This window comes from Vipera ursinii (genome assembly GCF_947247035.1).
Source record: "Vipera ursinii genome assembly, chromosome: 1".
NCBI lineage: Eukaryota > Metazoa > Chordata > Lepidosauria > Squamata > Viperidae > Vipera > Vipera ursinii.
This window is the reverse complement of record NC_139512.1, coordinates 137,328,138-137,351,399: the sequence shown is the minus strand read 5'-3', so window position 1 is coordinate 137,351,399 and position 23,262 is coordinate 137,328,138. Positions and strand designations below refer to the sequence as shown.

General features: G+C 37.5%; 1 protein-coding gene across 1 annotated transcript in view; it reads right to left on the bottom strand.

Moving 5' to 3' along the window:
- The window catches only part of THSD7B (thrombospondin type 1 domain containing 7B), a gene marked incomplete at its 5' end in the record, with an annotated part of 466,043 nt that overhangs the window by 144,836 nt on the left and 297,945 nt on the right, over window positions 1–23,262 (bottom strand). The window contains 2 exons of the mRNA XM_083351680.1: window positions 8,521–8,784; window positions 20,880–21,074. Coding sequence (XP_083207806.1) covers window positions 8,521–8,784; window positions 20,880–21,074 — 459 coding nt within the window. The remainder of the gene's footprint in view (window positions 1–8,520; window positions 8,785–20,879; window positions 21,075–23,262) is intronic.

The following is a 23,262-nucleotide window of genomic DNA, read 5'->3' as shown; positions in this document are numbered from 1 at the left end:
GCAACTGGATGGAGCTGAGGATTTTACTGAGTGGCATGGTGGCCTAGTGATGAAGATGCTCGCCTCCATTTGGAAGGTTGAAAGTTAGGGTTGCCTGCCTGTCTACTTTAGATCAGACATGTCCAATCTTTTGGCTTGCCTGGATCACACTGAGTGAAGAGGAATTGTCTTGAGCCAGATATAAAAAAGTATAATATAGTTAAAAATAACTGATGGCAAGATTAAGAAAGGCATTTTTGTTCGTCCACCTATCAGATATGTCATCAATGACAAGTGGATCAAATATCTGTTAGTGGGGCCAGAGAAAATCATTTGGGAAGCATTCAACAATGTTGTTGAGAATTTTCTTGGCAACTACAGAACACCAAACTACATACAAGTCCATGAAGTGCAACATGTCACTGAAGATTCATTTTCTGCATTCACACTTGAACTTTCTTCCTGAAAAATCTAGCTGCAGTGAGGGACAAACATGGTGAAAGACTCCAGCACTTCTCCACCAGCAATCAGCACTTGGATCAGCATAGATTAACTTCAAGCTCAAGTTCAGACCAACAATCAAGTAAGCAATACCCCAATCAAGAAACTGCCAAAGGGCCTTTAGTAAACAGCCCAACCAAAGAATACATAAGACCCACCCACCCACCCAGGCAAGACACCAGAATATAAACCGACAGCAAACTGCACTCCTTACTAGCAGTGATGATGTTACCTAGTTAGGATAATGAAAAGTCTGCAAGAAAACAAGCACGCTCAGAAAGCACAAAGGACCCCCTTATTTACTCTCTGACAAAAACTTTAGTAGCCTCAGATTATTGAGAAAATAAAAGGAAAGTGCATAGTTTTATCCCCGAAGAATGAAATTACATATGCTGCTTTGCTATAGGAGGCAAAGGTTGAGTTAAAGCTATAAATCAAATTAGCAGAACAGGCTGATAGCTTTTGCACTATGACAAGGATAGATCCTTAAAAGGCTTTCTGTTACAGTGCTTTATTAGAATACCTGTACCTATTTAAAACTCTGGATCCTTAAGCCACAATAAAATTAATTTTATGGAGAAGGGCAAAAGCAATAAATACTAACATTAGTTGATATCATTTATCTTTTCTTGCTGCATTTTGTTGCCCTTTTGCACCAGAGTCAGAGCAAATTGATAGTTACAATCCTTTTTCCATAATAGCTCTTTTATTGTAATTCTTCCCTAAGCTGTATAACAGTCTAATTTAAAATGTACACCAATTTGATTGGCTATTTTCCATACCAGTGTTTTATCTTAGCAGCTTCTATATGTACATGCATAGTGGTCTATCTTTCTTTCTGTTATTCATCAGTATTTTCCTTCTTCCCATGAGAGTATTTACTGATCCATACCTGTCCTTTACACTTGCATATCACAAAGAACCTATAGTTAAACCATTAAAAAGAAACTCTATAGGAATTCCTATCATTAGGCAGAGTGAAGCAAGATCTCCACAGGTATTTGTTTAACCCATTAGGCAACAAAGCATAATGTGTGACCCAGTTATATGTGGGGAATTTGCCAGATGTTTTTGTAAACCTATTACAAAGAATTCTTCAGCTCAGAAGAAACAAAAACAAACTTCAGTTTTCAACTACCTTCTGACAGCCCGGTTAATTAATTTTCAGCAAAGAGTAAGTATCTTAAAGGGAAAAGTTGAAATAAAATAATTATCAACAGAATAACAAGAGTAAATAGCTATTAATTCTCACACGGTATTTATTATCATGGGGTTTGTAGATAAATTATGTATCTGATAAATATACAGGCAATATCATGGGAAGGGATGCAAATATATAGCCACTGGATAAAAGTAAAAAGATATTAGTCAAAATTCACTGCAGACTTCTTTACGAGATCCATTGCAATGATAAAGCATCTTATTTTCCTTGTTTCAGATCAAATTATTTCCCTTTACAGTTGGTTCCCCCAAAGTTTCCCCAGAATATTTCTAAGAAGACAGGATTCTTCCTCCTTTCCTCCTTCCTGTAACTCATAGACCATGAGTATTTCATAAAGGTAATTCATGCCCACATTTTCCAAATGTAGTTCAAACTGCTGGTCTTGATTGCTAAAACCCTACATGTCTCGAGACTGAGATATTTGCTGGATGGTCGTCTTCAAATGGTTTTTATCTGCCTGACTCTTATATGTTGTGTAGAACTAGTTTTGTTTCCTACTTCTGGGAGGTAGAAGGGGCAGAGTCCCACAGGCTCTGATTTTCTACTGGTGCACTTGCATTTTGAAATAACCTCTTCCTCAGAATCTGATGTTCTCTGACAGCTGAAAATGCACAGGATCTGTAAGCATGAGGAATGAAAGTCAAGGAGCCCAGTAAAAAAAAAAGGAGTCTAAAATTAAATATAAAGAAGACCAAAATAATGACAAAGTTAGAGCAGCATTACAACTGACAAAAAAGATATCAAAATGGTGAATGGCTTTTGTGTTTTAGGACCAACTATCCACAATAAAGGAATGAGCAGTCAAGAAATCCAAAGTAGATAAGAACAAGGCAGACTAGGTCTTTGAAAATCTATTCAAATGCTGTGATGTGTCTGCCTATGCCTACATACAGTAGATAAAACTTACACAAGCAGTAGTAGATAAAAATACACAAGCATTCTATGTCACAGCAGGATACAGGCTAGAAGGAGTATTGACACTTTTGAATTCTGGTGTTGATGAAGACTCCTGAGAATACTATGGATAGTCAAGAAAACAAATAACTGGACCATTGATCAAATCAACCCAGAGTTCTCCCTTGAGGCACAAATGATCAGGTGCAAATTATTGCACTTCAGACACGTGTGAAGACCTAACTCTCTGGAGAAAGCTCTAGTGCTTGTAAAGATGGAGAAAAAAAAGAGAAGAACTGGTTCACTAACCGCAAGGTGCATGGATTCCATTAAATGGCAATGAATGCATCATTACAAGACCTGAGAGAGCAGATTAAGGACGAATCATTATGGAGAAAATCTATGTATGTGGTTGCTAAGAGTCAACACTGACTTGATGACACTTAATCAATCAATTAGAAATCTGATCAGCCCCCTTGCTGTTGGCTTTCCATAGGTATTAAAAACACCATTTTTTGAGAGATAAATTGATACCATCAGTTTATATATTTATGTATATAGGGGTTGGGCCACTTATTTTACTTGTTCATTCATATACCCAGGACATTTTACTATAGTTTGATGGATGTATTAGAAATTTTCAAACATTTGTCTGATTGCATGGGTATAATCCAGTTAACAATCAAACTGACTCTGGATTATGATGGCTTTATTCTGTACGAAGCAGACCTTTTTCACAGAGTGAACCCTCATTTCTGTAACTATTAAACATTCAAAATACTTTCTATTATAATTAAATTCTCTGCAACTTGGAACAGAGATAGACACTTCTTACACACTGTGGCACAGGGGTAATTTTTTTCTACTTTCAAACATGAAGCAAGCTTCTTCCAAGTCAGAAGACAATTAGAAAGAAAATCAAAGGTATTGAAGAAGCTTGTCTTAACATATTTACTTATAAATTAAATCTAAAGACACATATGCAATTTTAAAGATTCTATAACTTAACCCCTATCTCCTTGCAGTAAATGGGACTAAAGAGATTCTGTGAGAATTAAGCTGTCTTGTTGGGGGCTGCTGTTACAGGTTTGAGATCGACAGTAGAGACAACCAGGTAAGAATTAATTGCTCCCACACAGGGGTTTACTCAGTGTCAGCAATATCTACTCAGGCAATGTATAAAAATCATTTTTATTTATTTATTACATTTTTATGCTGTCTATCTCCCCTACAAGGTGACTCGGGCCAGCATCCAAATTTTAAAGATGCTAAGCATAAAGGTAAAGTTTCCCCCACACATGCGTGCTAGTCGTTTCCAACTCTAGGGGCCGGTGCTCATCTCCATTTCAAAGCTGAAGAGCCAGCGCTTGTCCGAGGACGTCTCTGTGGTCATGTGGCCGGCATGACTAGACGCCAAAGGCGCACGGAACGCTGTTACCTTCCCACCGTTACCTTCGACCCGCCAAACTGCCGACCATCTGATCAACAAGCTCAGCGTCCTAACCCACTGAGCCACCGCATCCCTCCATGCTAAGCATGTATCTCGATATTTTTTTTCCTATCAGTTGTGTTTAATGTAGAACTGATTTCAAAATTTATTTCACAGTAAGACATTCTGCAGAATTCTCAAGGGCATAGCATGAGGTTCTTCCAGTTATGAAATGAGAAGGTGCCGAAAGTAGGTCTGTGAGTAAATTGTTTTCATTGTTCAAATGTCTCTCTGGTGGTCTGCAGCCTCTTTCGCTTCTTCTATGACAATTCAATCCCAAAGCAAGATAGCATGAGAAAGTTCCTTCACAGTTTTTCTCAGTCTGGCATGTACAGAGACCTAAGGAAATATTTGTGGTAGGAAATATTTAACAACAAAAATAAACCATACAAGCAACTTTATCTTCTGTTATCTCCAAAACAACATTAATGGCAGAGACATCATCAAGGGAAATTCAAAAAGAATTGTCAAGAATCCAGAGTATATGGTAGAAATGCAGAAAGCCCTTTTGCAGGGGGGAAAAATGATTGAGAAAGTGGCAAGTAAATCCTGACACAGCATTAACTAAAAAGAGAGGAGTGAAACTACAGAAACTTCAGTTTCATGGTATTTGAGGGTAGAATAATGCGTAGAGCTAGAAGGCAGATTGGTCACTGAGTTCTTATTAGCTTTTTAAACTATTAATGATTACAGCTTATGATTCAAAATTTTTGCTTGCCTGCCTTATGACTGGACAGTTTCCCACATCAAAAAATAAAACATTATAGCTGCAGGCCAGAGTAAATAAGATAAAGGCTCCTGAGGAGTCTGAATAATAAAGAGAATTTTCTTTGGTCAAAGGGTAGATTTCCAGAAATGTAATCGAGAAGCATGCAATCTTCACTTAATAAAAGCAATGGTGTGTTTCTCTGCTTATGTGCTAAATTTGTTATAGCTGCACACAGTCATGCCAGCCTGTTAAAAAGTTTGTGTAAAGGGAGGCTAGGGTTTTGGAAATAAAATATGATAGGCAAGCAGCTTTTGAAGCAGATGCACATGCAAACTAATTGGCTTTAATCTCATTTGCTTCCACGACTAGCATATTTCATCATTGTAATTAAGAAATCTGAGGCAGCTGTATACTTGGAAAACGGCACCACAAGCTGCCTTGTACAAAGTACGGACTTTTGACAGAATTCCATACATCACTCCAGGGGTCAATGGCAACAGTGGCAACAATTTCCATAGGAGCAAACTGGGATCCTGTCATTTCAAAGTGTTTTCGTGAAACATATCTGGATTGAATATAAAATAAGTAAAGGGCCTAATCTCTAGATAGTATTGAACTACAACTTCCAGAGCCCTTCCTGGCATTTACAAGGCCATTGAGCATTTGGATTCTGCCTACCTCAAAGACAGAAGGTCCCTCTGCTGCGATGTATTTCAACAGAGGGTCTTATTTATTGATGCAATGAAAATTAGTCCTCAGTTACAAGCGAATAACTAAATCCTCTGGATGTAAATTTTAACAGCAACAAGTCTCCTGTTTCTGCCTGTTCTTCTCAAAGGATGTGAAGCATTGTTTTGTTCTCTTATCCTTTGCTTTTTGTCATGTTACCATTATGTACAACTCTTTTGAACTAGCATGAGAAAAACTGGAATCTGAAGAGGTATAAATTATGAGCACCAAAAGAAGGATGAGAGCCAGGGTAGCATTTGGATTAAGAAATTGGAGAACGTCTGGGAAAGATTTGGATTCCAGTTCACCCTCTACCAGTGCTAGTCACTTTCTTTCAGCTCCACATATTTTATGGGCATGTTGCCCTAAGGAAAAACTGCAGGAGGAAGTAGGGAATATTAATATGATTGTTAATAGTGTAGCAATTTTGTACCACAGAAGTTGTGAAAATCTTGTGAAATTTAAGATTATTTCTTATTCTTTTCCTGGAGAATTGCACTCTACATTTTCCACATATATATCATCAACCTGGCATCTTCAAAGGAAAAGTGGTCTGCTGTGCAATTGAGCAAGGAGTGGCTGAGTTACTGTCTTTATGGCCAAGTATCCTGACTTCTGATTGGCCTTTAGGTGAGCTGCTTCCTGATTGATATAGGTTGCATCAATCCAGATCAGTCCTCACCAACTTGCACCAATCAGAAACCAACTTGGCTAAAGGCCACTGTTGCAAGTGAAATGATAGGAAATCTGTTCTCTAGAACACAGTAACTAAATCCTGAAGCGCAACTAAAACCTGTGCCCAACAGTCCAAAGAAGATTATATTTCCAATTAAGGTAAAGGTAAAGGTTCCCACGCACATGCGTGCTAGTCGTTTCCGACTCTAGGGGCCGGTGCTCATTTCCGTTTCAAAGCCAAAGAGCCAGCGCTTGTCCGAGGACGTCTTTGTGGTCATGTGGCCAGCATGACTGGACGCCAAAGGCGCACGGAACGCTGTTACCTTCTCACCGTAGGGGTCCCTATTTTTCTACTTGCATTTTTACGTGCTTTCGAACTGCTAGGTTGACAGAAGCTGGGACGAGTAACAGGCGCTCACTCTGTTACATGGCACTCGGGATTTGACCCGCCAAACTGCCGACCTTCTGATCGACAAGCTCAGCGTCCTAACCCACTGAGCCACCGCGTCCCTTTCTTAAAACATGCAAATTAAGATGAAATCTAAAATAAGAGTTTCTTATGTTATTACTTGTTGACAGATTTTTCCTTCATGCTCTTTAATGGTTTCTGATAATACAAGTAGTCCTTGACATACAACAGTTCGTTTAGTGACTGTTCAAAGTTACGATGGCATTGACAAATATGACTTATGACTGTTTTTCATAGTTATGACCTATGCAGCATCCTCACGATCATGTGATCAAAATTCAGACGCTTGGCAACTGGCTCATATTTAGGACCATTGCTGTGTTCCAGGATCATGTGATCACATTTTGCAATCTTCTGACAAGCAAAGTCAATAGGGAAGCCATATTCACTTAACAACTGTTACTAACTTATCAGCTTCAGTGATTCACTTAACAACTGTGGTAAGAAAAGTCATAAAATGGAGCAAAACTCACATAACAACAGAAATTGTGGGCTCAATTATTGTCGAAAGTTGAGGACTACCTGCAAATATCTGTTTCACTGTAGATATTGCTGTGGTTACTATTTTAGTATCTCACAATAATATTTAATACTTCAACAAATGTTGAAGGGTAAGTTAAAGCAAATAAATATTCTCATTTGGACAAATTGCACAGGCGCAAATAAACCTCTCACTTTTGGCATGCTGATATATTTAATAATACAACATTTTTTTAGTATTTTTGGCCACAAGCTATGAAAATATGGGGAAGCCCTACCCATCAAGCAATTTGTTTGTATTGCTTTTTCTCGTATAAATTTTAAAAAGGCAAAATCTGGAAAGGTGTGCAGTGATTCATAAAGAACTTCCTTGCATGAATTTACTGTCACTTCTAGAATGGAATTGTTGTACTCCAATGAACAGCTCCATTATGGAGAAGCTTCATCCTGTCTCCTTCTGTTTGCTTTTTTTCCCCCCTCGGATTCTCATTACAGTCAAACTGATGGGTACAAATCTAACACTGTTAACAGACTATTCCTCCCATTGGGGATTCTGCATGCTGATGAAAAGAGGCAATGCATGACAAAAAACCCAGTAAGAAAAGGCTGAGTGAAGACAAGACTAAAGGGTCAGAAACAATACTAATTATTAACAACAAATGTAACAACAACAGAAATTGAATGTGACAACTTGCAAAAAATAAAAGGACAATATGATGATGAGATGTTTTCCAGCTTCGGAGGGGGAATATCAGTTAATGTAACTCCAGTTGATGACATTTATGCAATTGACAATTGCTGATTTCCACACATCTCAAAATTTTAAATTGCTTTCTTTCTAGAGCGAACCTATCCAACCTTATAAAATAATATTTCATTTTCAGGCATGGCAGGAAGCCGTACTGTCATTCTTTAAGCAGGTAGTCTTGCTTTAAGTTTTACTAAAGTGTCAAAGTAATTAGAGAATAATCAGCCAGATTTCACATCTATAGCAAAAGAAGTGAGATATAGTTTAGCTTGTATTTTTCTATACCGAGGTCCCCTCTTGAAGCTAAAAACAATTAAGTAGAAACATTTTTCATCAAATCTGCCCATCTAAAACCTAGCTTCTGTTCAGCTGGGGCACTACAGACATTCATTAACTGATGTTATTGAATGAACCGGTATTCCACCGTTACCTTGTTAAAGGCCACCAACATAGTACGTTTGGTCAAACAATTCATATTCTGTTTTCTTGTCCTATGTGATGGGATGGATTGTAACACCAATTTTTGTTACAGCAAGTGTCATATTATCGGGCTACGAAAGGAGGCATTACAAACGACTCCCTTTCAAGGTGTGATGTTTACATACATTCAATGCTCTTTTTTTACCTGAGTGGTTGCACCGAGAGGGATCCACAACTCTGCCGGTCTTATCATAACAGGCAAGTGCTCGGAAGCGCACACCTTCTCCACATTCTTTGGCATGTCTCTGAAATCTCATCTCTACCTGCAGTTCTGTTCTTCCTACCGCAATTATGCATTCTGACCAATTTCCATAAGGCTGGGAGGTAAATATTGCACAAGGGCAGAGTTCCGTCTCAAGCTGTGGATAGACTTCGGTATTCTGGCACTTTTCTCGCTTTTTGCTTCTTCCTGTTCCAAGCAGGAAAATATGCTTGTTAGCGTAACATCTGCTGCTTTTGATAACAATATGTCATATTGTTTATACTTGAAGGGTTTTAATACAGTTAGAACCAAACCATCTGAAATGTAAATACGGCAGCAGAGTTGATTCAAAGACATCTGTTACTTTCCTCCAGAGCTCTGGAGAGCTAAGACAATGGAGATATCTCCAGGGCAACCAGGAAACCTGAAGGAACTTAGAAAGAATCTTTTAGATGAAAGACAAAACAGTAACAAGGAGAGCAACTCTCTGATTACTTTTATTACGGGGGGGGGGGGAAAGAAAAGAAAAGAAAAGTCCGTTTTTCCCCTCTGTAATTATCTGAAGAAAATAATTTTATTATGCCATTTTCCGTTTGCTGCCTACAGATACTTGGGGATCCTACAAATGTAGGAGAGTAAGTTGCATCTCTTTCTCTAAATCTTTTGTGTAAATTAACTGAATACAATTTTCACATACAAATCCTGGCCCCACTCTGGCATTTAAGTAATTAGTAAGAACTTCAATTTGAAGTTGAAATTTAACTTGAAATTCTGACATTTAAGTAATTAGTAAGAACTTCAAATTTCAAGACTTTTTCTAACACAGATGGTCAGGCAAATGTCCTGAAGATACTATAGTGTGTATTTAATTTCTTACTCTTCATTATTTATTAAATTAGCTGAGATATTGTGATGTAACTATAAAATCTGGGCAAACCTGAATTTCAGCAGTTTGGGGGGAAAACAATGAATTTAAGATCTACACCAGAAACCACAGTATTCCATTTACTAAAACAAAGGTTCTGAAACATACCTTTGTGATGCCAAAATATTTTATTAAAAATGATTTATAGATAGAAATTAAAATTACCCAGAGCTAATGAGACAACCCAGTCTCTCATGAAGTTTGCGTTCTCGCACGAAATCTCTTGAGACTTTAGTCATTTTAAGTACTAAAAATCCATCCATAAGATCAAATGAATTTGTGTAATAGGGTATACTACTTGAAACAGTTGCTAAGCTCTGATTAAAGTATCAGAATGATAGCAGTGTTCCAATAACTAAGGGGCTGCACAAAGAAGTGGTGGTCAACCTCTTCTCCAAGCACCAGAAGGCAGGACAAGTAGCAATGGATGGAAACTAATCAAGGAGAGAAGCAACCTAGAAATAAGAAGAACTTTCCTGACAGTTAGAACAATTAATCAATGGAACAACCTGCCTCCAGAAGTTGTGAATGCTCCAGCAATTGAAGTTTTTAAGAAGAGATTGCACAGCCATTTGTCTGAAATGGTATAGGGTTTCTTGACTGAGCAGGGGGTTGGACTAGAATGATTTCCAAGGTCACTTCCAACTCTATTACTTTGTTATTCTGAAAGAATAGACTTATTTGTATGGTATCCTCTAAAGGTTACCAACACACATAGATAACATGTTCTAATATCTGAGAATCATATTTTTTCCTGTTATTTTTGGCAGCCGAGAGTTAGAGATGGCACACTGATAATGTAATGTTGTTATTTGGTGTGTGTGTGTGTGTAATGAATATTTCCATATTTGGCTTGTTTGGGACAAAGTTTATTTGCCTGCTGGTTTATGTATATTGTCATAGAAGGAAATTGCACCATTCATATGCTCTGGTACCAAATATTGACAGTGTGGTTATGGGAGCCATAGAAAGATCAATTTTTCTTTGACAACAATGAGTTCCACCCATTGACCATAATAATTTTAACAGACTCAGCTGAAAAGCTAGTCTTAAGACAAGTTGCGTATGAAACTCTGGCAAGTTGTCACAAGAGCCTTGGTGGAGCAGTGGGCTAATGCCTCAGGTTCGAGTCCCACCAGGCTCAAGGTTGACTCAGCCTTCCATCCTTCCGAGGTAGGTAAAATGAGGACCCAGATTGTTGGGGGCAATAAGTTGACTTTGTAATAATGCCGCTGGGGGGGGGGGCGAAAGCCCTAATAAGCAGGCATATACATAGAATGAAGGCTATTGCTAAGCACATTGATTTGTGCTTGGATTGTAAGCCGCCCTGAGTCTTCGGAGAAGGGCGGGATATAAATGGGATTAAATTAAATTAAATTAAATTTGTAGTCACAGTTCTTTCTATAAACATATAAGAGAAACCCAAGGCCTAGAAGTGGCTGTTGAATCAGATTGTTCTGTAAGTCAAGGAACTAAACATGGGAACTGTATGTCTGTCATTAAAAAAATGATGTTATTGGTTTTGATTTAATTTTGAAAATTCCTGGATGTTAGCGTTGCTTCAACTTGAAATAATAATAATAATAATAATAATAATAATAATAATAATAATAATAATAATAATAATAATAATAATTTTTTATTTATTATTTTGTTTTTATTAGATTTATATACCGCCTTTTCCCGAAGGACTCAGGGCGGTTTACAGGGTATTTAAAAAACAAAACCAATACAAAAGTTAAAAACAGTTAAGAAAAGATTAAATCATCCCTAAATTTAAAAAACCCCAGTTAAAAAGTCTCAGCCTGGGCCAGAGAGCTCAAAGAGCCAGGTCTTCAGGTCCCGGCGAAATGTGCGAAGGTCGTGGGCAGTCCTAAGCTCCACGGGCAGCTGGTTCCAGTGGACAGGCGCACCCACAGAGAAGGCCCTTCCCCTGGGTGTTATCCGCCAACAATCTTTTATCGGCGGCACCCTGAGAAGACCCTCCCTGTGGGAGCGCACAGGACGAAGGGAACTTGATGCCGGCAGCAGGTGTTCCCTCAGATATCCCGGACCCAAGCCATTCAGGGCTTTATAGGTCATCACCAGCACCTTGAATCTCACCCGGAGGGCAACCGGAAGCCAATGCAGCTCGCGGAGTAGAGGTGTTACATGGGAGTATCGGGAAACCCCCATCACAACTCGCGCGGCCGCATTCTGCACCAGCTGAATAATAATAATTAATAATAATAATAATAATAATAATAATAATAATAATAATAATAATAATAATAATAAGTTGGAAGGGACCTTGGAGGTCATCTAGTCCAACCCCCTGCTAAGGCAGGAAACCCTATACCATTTCAGACAAATGGCTGTCCAGTCTCTTCTTAAAAACTTCCAGTGTTGGAGCATTCACCACTTCTGGAGGCAGGTTGTTCCACTGATTAATTGTTCTAACTGTTAGGAAATTTCTCCTTAGTTCTAGGTTGCATCTCTCCTTGACTAGATTCCATCCATTTCTTCTTGTCCTGCTCTCAGGTGCTCTGGAGAACAGCCTGGCAGCCCCTGAGATATTGGAACACTGCTATCATGTCACCCCTCACCCTTCTCTTCATTAAACTACACATACCCAATTCCAGCAACCGTTCCCTATATGTTTTAGCCTCCAGTCCCCCAATCATCTTTGTTGCTCTTCTCTGTACTCTTTCTAGAGTCTCGACATCTTTTTTACATCGTGGTGACCAAAACTGGATGCAGTATTCCAAGTATGGCCTTACCAAGGCATTGAAAAGGGGTATTAGTACTTCACGTGATCTTGATTCTATCCCTCTGTTAATGCAGCCTAGAACTGTGTTGTCTTTTTTGGCAGCTGCAGCACACTGCTGGCTCTTATTTAAGTGGTTGTCCACTAGGACTCCGAGATCCCACTCACAGTTACTAATTTTATTTTAAGGTAATGTGTGAAATTTGAAAATCAACTCAAAGAGAATACAGAATTACATCTTCCTCATGTAGATGACCCATCAGCCCTAGGAGTTAGTTTTATTTTTCACATTTTTTAATTATCCCCCATCCCCTTGCCTTCTTCAGATGAGAAAGCGATAGCCTAGCAGCTTCCATTTACTCCAGCAAACAGTCTATAGAGAAGATAGGTTGAGCCGATGTGAAAACTTTCAAAAATCGTATGAAAATTAAGGTTTTGCTAAAGATCAAAGAGTTCCTGACTCACTAACCACATAGTTTTCTAGGAAGGAAGCCTTGCTGGCTCAGGTTGTTGACAAGGTTCACCTCTTCTAAAGTTTTCACATTCTGTTGGGCAGCACTTTTTTTTTTAAAGTCTGGGATAGTATCTATGTTCAAACAAGTATGAATTTGTGAAAAGGATATATAAGAAAAAAAAGAGAATCAGATCAAAAAAAGAGCAGCAAAGTCAGTCTGTCTATCTCAGTACTGTAAAAGGGGGCGGCTTGTACTGCCCTAGATATCTGAACATTCAATTTGCAAGGGTATTTCACTTGAGCTTCAAACTGAATCACTCTTTGAAACATCAGAAAGGATGACCGTAAGGAACCCTATGCTCACCCAGAGCTCACCTAAAGATAAACAGCTTCCCTCAGTGCCCAGGATTGTCTTTTACAAGACTTGCCAACATTTTCCTACTCAATTTGTTTGTTTGCTGAGGCTGACTCAATGCCACAAAACAGTATTTTTTCTTACAGAACTCTCCCACTTTCAGATTCCCACACCATTGTCTACTTTCCATTTTTGTCAATTAATGTGTTCATATTTTAGAGCCATTTTCTGAAATGCTTTTTTTTTCCAAGAATCTGCAGCCTTAAATACTGTTTTGTTCCATTAGTTTGAATACAAATCATTTTCAGCATTAAAAACATTCTTAAATTGAGGGGAAATGTTGGAAATTAAACAAAATAAATACTCCTTTCTTGAACATAAGGTTTAACTCTCATTCTCTTTAGTTTCATAATACAGATTGCAAAGTCATGGAACCTCAAATTTGATTGAACATGGGTGTGTATATTTGAGGGAGGCTTCTCTGATGCGTGATACTAAATGGGCAACGGACACACAAATTTAAACGTAAGGTAACATATGCTATAAAATGTGAAGTAAGAAGCAAGCTAATTTGTGCATGTTTAATATTAACATGAGGAAAAGGAGAGGAAGATATTCCCTAAATGCCTCCAAATTGGGCAATTTTCTTGATGAATTAGTACAATTATTACAGAACAATGTTACTTTCAGCTTTCTTGCTATCTTAAAGAAATCCACCAAAGCTATTTTTATATTTGAAACAATACCTTTTCATATGTTAAGTAGTATTTTTTTTTAATAGGAATAGCAAAAAAGGCTAGGGAATTCTAGCTTTATATATTTGCTGGCAGGATGGACAATTTGTATATACACCTGATTTTTCTACCCTTTGGAAACCTCCAATTTCAAAGAGCCAGGGGAACTTCAAATTTTGGGGCTTTATGGATGCAGAAGGAAGAGAGTATATCTGTTTGCCTAATGATCCACAATTCTTGAAACTATGAGTAGGTTATGAGAATAAATGATATGTCTTATTGGCAAAGGAATACCTAACTCATATATTATGAAAACACCATGGTTGTTGCTGATGTTCGCACCATTTGAACAAAATGTGGACGAATGCAATAATTTCTGAATTAAGATACAGAAATCAGCCTACAACTCTGCGTGGCGTGTTTGCATTAAAAAGTGATGGGAAATGCAAATCACAGATCACCTCATTTAAGTTGCTATTTTGTTTAGAGGAGAAATAATCAGCATCCTGTCTACAGCAAATAAAAGCTTTCCCCACATCCTTCCAATGGTTTTGAGATATCAACAGCTGTGTTTTCCCAAAATATTTTCCCAGTTATAATAATGAACTTTTAGAGAGAACACAAAGACTCTACTAAAAGACTTTTAAAAACAATTGGTGTGATGGAATATAGTGCAGAGGTAGATCTCCAGGAGGGAGGGGCTGTATTCCAGAGGAGTAAGGGGCAATTCAGTTCAAATATTATGTGTGAGAGAAAGAGGGCAAAGAGAGCCCCCACCCTAATAAATCATAGAGTATATGGTAGATGAAGATAGTGGAGTCCTCAGCTTGGCAAGATTTTGTCTATAGGTGAAAAAATAAAGAACTCAGCTGGGAAAAATTGCCATGTGTCATTCTTGGTTTTAGTTGGCCTAAAAGGTTCATCACAACATCCTGATCAAAATTATTTTGTATTCTTAGTGTTTCCATCATTTTGCCTCATATTTATTAAGCAGCTCTGGCTTTGTAAGATAACTATTCTAAGACCATCAATCTGTAATTTTAAAAAAGATTAAGAGAGAGTCAAATGCATTTACCTGTAATATATAATTTGGTCCAGCTAGTACATTTTCCTATTTTTTAAGCATAACATTGATTCTACTTCTACATCAGATGCTAGACAAAATTAAGTAAACACAAATACAAACAAAATAATATGAAAAACATGTTGCTATCACCCATTATGCCCATAATTTTACGGAGAACGTATTTTACTTTCTTTGGTATTGCATTTGCTTACATAAGACATCAAAAGCTTAAACAGAAAATAAATATGACAGCTTTGTAAATATTTCTGGCATAAAGAGTTTCCAGGTTTTAAAGACTGGACAACAGCTATCACTTTTTAAGATAAAATAATAATGATGATATTCATGAAGGCCAATACCAGCTAAACATGGCATGGGTATGGAGTACCTTAGGGATCACCTGCTGCCGGCGTCAACTTCCCTCCGCCCTGTGCGTTCCCACAGGGAGGGCCACCTCAGGGTGCCACCAGTCAGAGAATGTCGTCTGGTGGCCCCCCAGGGGGAGGTCCTTCTCTGTGGGCGCCCCAGATTTATGGAATTGTTTGCCGGTTGAGCTCCGGATGGCGCCCGACCTTCGCTCCTTCCGACGCGATCTGAAGACTTATTTGTTCGAACAAGCCAGCCTGGCCTGATGGGGGATGGGTTTGGATTTTATTGTTGTTTTAAATGTATTTTAATCTATTGTTGTAACTTGGGCATCTCGTTTAATTCTTTTTTAATTTTTGTATTTTGTATTTTTATATGTTTGCCCTGTTCACCGCCCTGAGTCCTTCGGGAGAAGGGCGGTATACAAATAAAATTATTAAATTAAAGAACTGGCAGCTGTGACTTCACATTGTGGTTAACAGCCAATAATAATAAAGATACCCCCAATGTGGCACTACCTTGATATGGTTGTGAGACTTGTGTGCTTTGAAGAATAGAAAAGAGACATGGGAAGGCAAATTATTACATGGTCGATAATAAAAAAAAATGGGCAAAACAGATAACAGTAAGACCTGGCTAAGGGCTAGGGCCAGGAAAATTAAAAAAAAGAGACAGAGGAGTTCATTCTGGCTGTGCAAACCAGGCCTTAAGAACAAATGCATACAAAGCCTAGGCTGAGAAGACAGCAATAGACAGCAAGTGCTACCTCTGTAAAGAAGCTGAAGAAAAAGTGGACTACCTAGTTAGTTGCTGCAAGAAAATTGCCCAGACTGACAACGGACAACAGCACGACAAAATATCAACAATGGTATCTCCCAAGAAAGACCATTTACCTCCAAGTAAGAACTGGTGGGACCACAAAATAGACAAAGTAATAGAAAATGAAGAAACTAAAGGGCTTTGAGACTTTAGAATTCAAACGGATAGGCACCTGATACATAACGTCCCCGACTTAACAGCTGTCGATAAGAAAGACAAAAAAATCTGGACGGAAGATGTGGTAAGTAGATGTGGAGACAGCAGAAGAGAAGAGAAAGAATTGGAGGAAATCACAAAATGCAAAGACCTGCAAAAAGAAGTAGAATGATTGTGGCAAAAGCAATCAAAGGTAGTACCAATAATGATAGGTCCTTGGGTACAATCCCAAAACATCTGGAGCACCACTTGAACACCATGGGCATTGACCAAATCACCATCAGTCAACTGCAAAAGGCAGATTTCCTTGCAACAGCTTACAACCTCTAAGGATACCCTTAACACCGTCAAAGAGCAATACCTGTTATCTTCAATAGGTGAATAAACATGCCAAATCCAGTCTAAACATCTGACTGTGTGATGAATCAGATCAATAACAATTTAAAGTGCAGACTGTGCAAAGAACCAGAAGAAACAATATATTATATACCCAGCTTATGCAAGAAATTTGCACAGGCTGATTATAAACAATGACAGAACGTAGTTGCCAAAATGATTCACTGAGCATCTGTAAAAATTATCATGTACTGCTAATGAAAAGTTAGTGGGAACATATAGTTGAAAAAGTAGTTGAAAATGAGCAGATGAAAATACTGTTATCTTGTGACAATACCTTTAACAGCATCAAGCAACAACATTTACCTATCTCAAGTCCAAGGGAATGACTAGATAGGTGGATAAAAATGCCAAATCCAATCTAAACATCTGGATGACTATGTAACCAACCATGTTATGCTATTATTTAATATCTTGTTGTATCATTGCAGGTAAAGTATTAGTTTTTTAGTAACATCCTTGCAGGTTCTGTTTAATGTTTTATTCAAAAGCATGGGTCATTAAATAAGAATTACTCTTGCAGTAAATGTACTATTGCTATTATTCATGTTGATTCTTTTTTGTAAAAAAACTTTTATTATATTTGTAATCCGTGACCTGAAAGTCCAGTAGGAATTTTCAAGTGTTCATTACACACACACACACACACACATACACACACACACATTTGTTCATGTGAGTATAACAGTGATATGATGGAAATGAAGGAAGATATATAACTAGTAAATAAAGTAGATACTATAGATAATATTAAGCCAATTTTTAAAGGCAGTGGCAGAGAAATTTTTCTTCAGCTCCTCTGTGCTTCCCAGAATATGCAAGAGGCAGCAAATTAAATTAGGATTTTGGGCACCTAGATTAAATTCCTATTCTAGTTGAACTACCACCTGGAGTTGGCAGGTTCCCCACTGTTAAGTTTTTGTTACAGAACGTTAGAAACATACATAAAACTTAAGACACTTTTGCTACTGAAGCCAAAACTAGAATCAATGTTAATCCATGCCATTAGGAAGGAGTTCATTAATAAGTAGTCACTTAAATAGCTGTAGAGCATATAAGAAATGTGTCTGGTTTGCCTAATTATGAGAATGTATATTCAAGAGAGAAGGGGCTGGAGAACAAGCAATTAAACTGAAAGTGAACTGGGGGCCTTAGGTCAGGGGTGTCAAACTTGCAATGTCACGTGATGTGTCACGAGGTGTCACAACTTTTTTTGCCATTGTCGGCAATGGGGGTAGGCGCGGTTTTGCTACGATGCATCCGACCCACGGTCTGGCAATTTGACACCCCTGCCTTAGATGATTTCCTTAAGTAATAAGGACCTTGAAAGACCTGGCTGAGGTGAAGGGGAGGGGAGGGAGGCCTTTTAACTGACTCACTTGAGGAAAAACTCACTTCTCCCTCACTTCAGTTCTTCCATTCTGCTCATCAATTTCTTATCCTCAAGAGAGAAACTAGAATGACAAAATCTTCCAGATTTTGACATCACATCGATGCAGTTTTGGAATTGGTTAGCACAGCTCTCTTCCAAGAAATGTTCTAATGCTCACTGTAGACTGCAATCCTTTTATTACATGGAAATTTTAATGGTTTGACATCTCCTTTATTAAGGATTATAGGAGTTGAACAGTGCTTCCAAACATACCTACAGTATAACTTACATTTTTTTCGCGCTGATGAGAATTACAATTCAACCTCCATGATTCTGGGCAAGAAGTGGCCACCAGAGCTTCAAACTATGTAGACACCAGTGTGTGCAATTTTTAAAGATGTACAGTATTTTATGGCAAAAATTACTTAGAATGATCTTCATCCAGTTCATATGACAATTACCAGAAATCGTTAAGTTGCAGGGAATTTTAACTAGTGAAAATGCCAAATGTTGCACCAACCTTCAGCAAATCACATCTAGGGATTTGAAAAAAGGTTCATAATTTTAGACTGCACTCTCTGAAGCACAGAAAAACCACAGGGATATATATTTTAGGGGACATAAGCAGAAAAATGTAGCTTTTATAGAAAAACGTATTTTTCTTGTACAACAATTTTTTGAAAGGCCGCATGAAGTATCTTTTTAAAAATAATCAAAGCAGCTACATCCTTTCCCAGGTTTGGGTGGCTATTCCAAAGTGTCTTTGTGTGCATATACTGTACATGTGCAGCCATTTTACACAGCAGTCCTTTCAATCCTATGATAGAACATTCTCAAAGAGTATGTGTAGCCTTAAGATATGCTAAGAAAGAGCATATGCAGATGCACAAATAGAGACTTTTCTCCAATTCCTAAATGCTAAACAGATAGACCAAATATAATTTGTGGCTGGAAAGGTTAGAGACTCAGCAAAAGCAAAATTGATAGAAACCATTCCTCCCTAGTCATCAACGCTCAGTTTCTTGCCACTGATAAACAGTAATGTGATGGATTGTGTTTTTTGCCAGAAGTAATTCCCTTAGATGGAGTGACAAGTTAAATAACAGATGTCTAACTGATTAAGGCAAAGATGTTATTATAATTATGATAAACATTTATATAATACTTTCAGAATATTTTACAAACCATATGCAGTATTTTATAATGGGCCTTTAAGGGATAACAATATTGTTATGCCATTATCATTATACCCATTCTTCAGATTAAATCTGAGAAAATGTTCACCTGTCACCTACTTAGTATGATCACAGTTGAGATGGGATTTAAACTAGTGATTTCCTACTTCAAATAAGCATTTTCTATTTGTAATCAGCTCTACCTAATATAATAGTATTGAGTATAAGAGGCAAGTACTGCAGCTGTCATCATTAAAAGTTCATTGTAGCAACATCCTTACCCAATGAAAAACTTTTTGTGAAGTACTGTCCAGTAGATCTTTCCAAAGGACTTTAGGCTCTTCTCTAGACAGTTATATGTTAGACCTGTGACTGCTACTAATTCATCTTGTTACCCAGCCGAGTAAAAATTCAGGGAGAGAAGACAAGGGCGGTTGCTAAGTGACACTTCCACTATGCTTGGAAACCCAAATTAGTAACTAGCTATGATCACTCATGAGGAGTGATTTTCAGCTGTGGAAGATACACACAGTGACTTACATTACCGAAAAGCCCTAAATCTTGGTAGTATTTGTAGATTAATACATAATCATATACTACTGTAAAAGTATATATACGGAATATATAGTATAGATGGGAAAAGGGGAAACTCCCCCTTTACACTTATGACAACCAATCATAGTGTAGATTGCCTCGTGCATGAGTCAACACTCTCTAACTAATCTACTACAACTGTATTCTGGCCTATTGTACACAGCTACTAAATTCAATATCCTAACATCCTGCATTTGTGAAATCAAAAATAATGGATATTTTCAGAGTTTGGAGAATGGAATACTCTACTCATGTATATAGGTGTGCAACCCACTGAATCTACTGCAGTAGACTATCTGTGTGAATCCTGAATATAACCACACAAACCCAATTCATAAAATAATAAACACACTGAGAAAGCTTCAAATAACCATACAAGTGTAATTCATAGATTTTTTTTACAACCTACACATGCACAAACATTTGAAGTAAGATGCCTATGTTAACTGTGTACAGTGCTGAAACAATTCATGCATTCACATTTTTGTTCGATTCCTATGAACTTCTGCATTAACCAACATAGCATATTATCCAGACTTTTTCTACACTTGTGCAGTTGGAAAGAGCAGTTCCCTTGGGAGATTATACAGAAAAATTGTTGAAAAGAAGCCAGAATTCTAAAAAGGAAATTAACATTTCTGCCCCAGTTGGCTATTTGGGCCCTAGTGGCGCAGTGGTTGCAGGCTAACTCTGCCCACAGTCTGGAGTTCGATCTTGATGGGGCTCAAGGTTGACTCAGCCTTCCATCCTTCCAAGGTTGGTAGAATGAGAACCCAGACTTGGGGGCAATATGCTGACATTGTAAATTGCCCAGAGAGTGCTGTAAAGCACTATGGGGTGGTATATAAATCTAAGTCCTATTGTTTTTACTATTTGGAATTATTTCAGCATTCAAGTAGCTTAAGGAACTTGCTGATAAAATTATGATCCTGATATCTTAAGAGGAGGTAGCCCTCCTGACAGACTTAATAGAATAAGGAAGCAAATTGTTAGTAAGTCAACACTGAGGGAATCATTATGAGACTTTTAACAAAGCAAGAATACATTTAATTGCTCTTGGCAAATCTCCAAAGTCTATTCCACAGAAGTTTGGAAACAAAGGGACTAAAGATGATTGATTGATTGATTGATTGATTGATACTACCTGTGAGAGTTCTTCTTCTGGTCCGTGTTGATTCACAATCAGAAGTGCACGCTGTAAATTTAGACCAAGGGGTAAACATGCAGTCGTCTTTGCAAGGCACTGAGCAATCCTGGACAAGGGAAGGCATCGGTCCTGCCCACTTCAAGCACTCACTGGCATCTACTGAATGATTACCTTCCAAGGTGCATGTCACAACTGCAGAAAATGAATGAATAAATACAGACAGAAATAAATGGAAAGTCCTTGGAGGGACAGGATGAGTTGAGAATCAAAGATCTAGGTTAGGTGTGCCACGATCAGGTTTTCTTTTTTTAAGCAAACGAGATGTTAATCAAAAATGAAGAACTCATATCAAGCTATTTTTGAATACAATAACTGTTAAGTGGAATACTATACTGCCTTTTTTCAGAACTGTGCATTTCGAAGAAGAAAATATTTTCTTTTTTTCTTTGCACATTCCAATATTGCTTATTCAGATCTCTAAATGTTTTAAGACTTGCAGAAAATTCCAGAGTGAATATTTAAACTAGTTGTGACAATCATACCACGGTACTGTACTATACAGAGGACACCAACCAAAAATAAAAAAGAAAAAAGAAAAAATAAGACAAAAAAGAAAAGGTTTATTTATAAACATCACTAAAGAATTACGGCTAGGATTAAAACACAGAGAATGATTTCTTCATATAAATACAAATTAAAACTTTTTCAGGAGGCTTTTCTCTTTTCTGGAGAAGTGCTTTATCTATTAGGAATGCACAATGGATTATCTATGCTAACATAAAACACTTAGAGGGAAGATTAAGAGTACAATCCTGCAAAGCAAAATCCTCCCCAGTGGACTATTCCCATGCAAAACAGCCAAAACAATGTTACAGTAATTAGAGAACCTTTAAGCAGCCAAAAATAGCAAACTCTATACATAAGAGGGAGATTTCTGCAGATGGACAGGAAAACAGGTAGTCTGTGGAGTAACCACAATTGCGATTGGCAACTTGGATCATTAAACAAAAGTGGTTGCCAAGTGCAACCTGGATTGTCCTTATCATCTCACTTTAGCTTTCCTTTGCTCTACAGATCTACAAAGTTCATAAATGCATGAGTTGATCACAAAATTATCTTTTCATCCCCTTTGTGACTATGAAAGTCACTATGTGAGGCAGTACACAACCTGCATTAAGTGTATCCATACCAAGCCATTGGATATGAGATGGGTGGCAAATACATTTCTAAATGAATGAATGAATGAATGAATGAATGTTATTTTTATTCTCTTCAGGACAAAAGTCATATGTATGTATGTATGTATGTATGTATGTATGTATGTATGTATGTATGTATAATTTTATTGAGAATTTTGCAAAAGTAAAGCATAAATATAAAGAAAAATGAACTAGAAGCAGCAAAGAGCAAAACAGAAACATAAAGAAGAATCAGCAAAAATAAGTGACCCAACTTTTTTTCCCAGCAATATGTTTTATTTAATTAATTATTTCAAAATCATTTCATTAACATGCCGCAAAGAAGAGGGAGTCAAGCTATTCTCCAAAGCACCTGAAGGCAGGACAAGAAGCAACGGATGGAAACTAGTCAAGGAGAGAAGCAACCTAGAACTAAGGAGAAACTTCCTGACAGTTAGAACAATTAACCAGTGGAACAACCTGCCTCCAGAAGTGGTGAATGCTCCAACACTGGAAGTTTTTAAGAAGAGACTGGACAACCAAGTTTGCTTCCATGATCATCATCATCATCATCATCATGATCATCATCATCATCATCATCATCATTATTTGTTGTTTAAAATTATTTAAATTTTAATTTAAAGAATTAGAAGAATTTAAAGTGAAGAGAGACCTTCAAGCCACCTGGGTAAGTGTCCTTTGAATCCATGGGAAGGATTATGGTAAAGAGAAAGAAAATAATTATAAGGACTTAAAAGCAAAAAGCTTGCTGGGCGTTTGGGTTAATTTAAAGTTTAAAAATGGAGTAAGGGGATAGTTTAATTTAGAGCATTGCTGCATTAACAAAGTATTTTGGAAGTAATTAAATAGGACAGAAGTTTTAAATACCCACTTAGAACCAATTAACTGATTTGGGATAGGGGATCAGAAATTGCGCATAGAACAGGTTACAGTTGAGTGACAAGGGTAGTGAACAGAAGCACTTGATATGCAGGTCCTGTTTGTCATACTGTCAGCCCTCCTATTAAATATACATAAACCAAATCTCAATAATCCACTAAATCAAGGCTGAGTAATCTTGACAAAATCAAAAAAGTTGCCTTGTTATTGGAAGAGATTTTAATATATATATATTTTTTAAAAAAACTCTTAATAGCCACATCTGCCAGAAATACATCGTGCTCCTGATTGACTCATCCTTA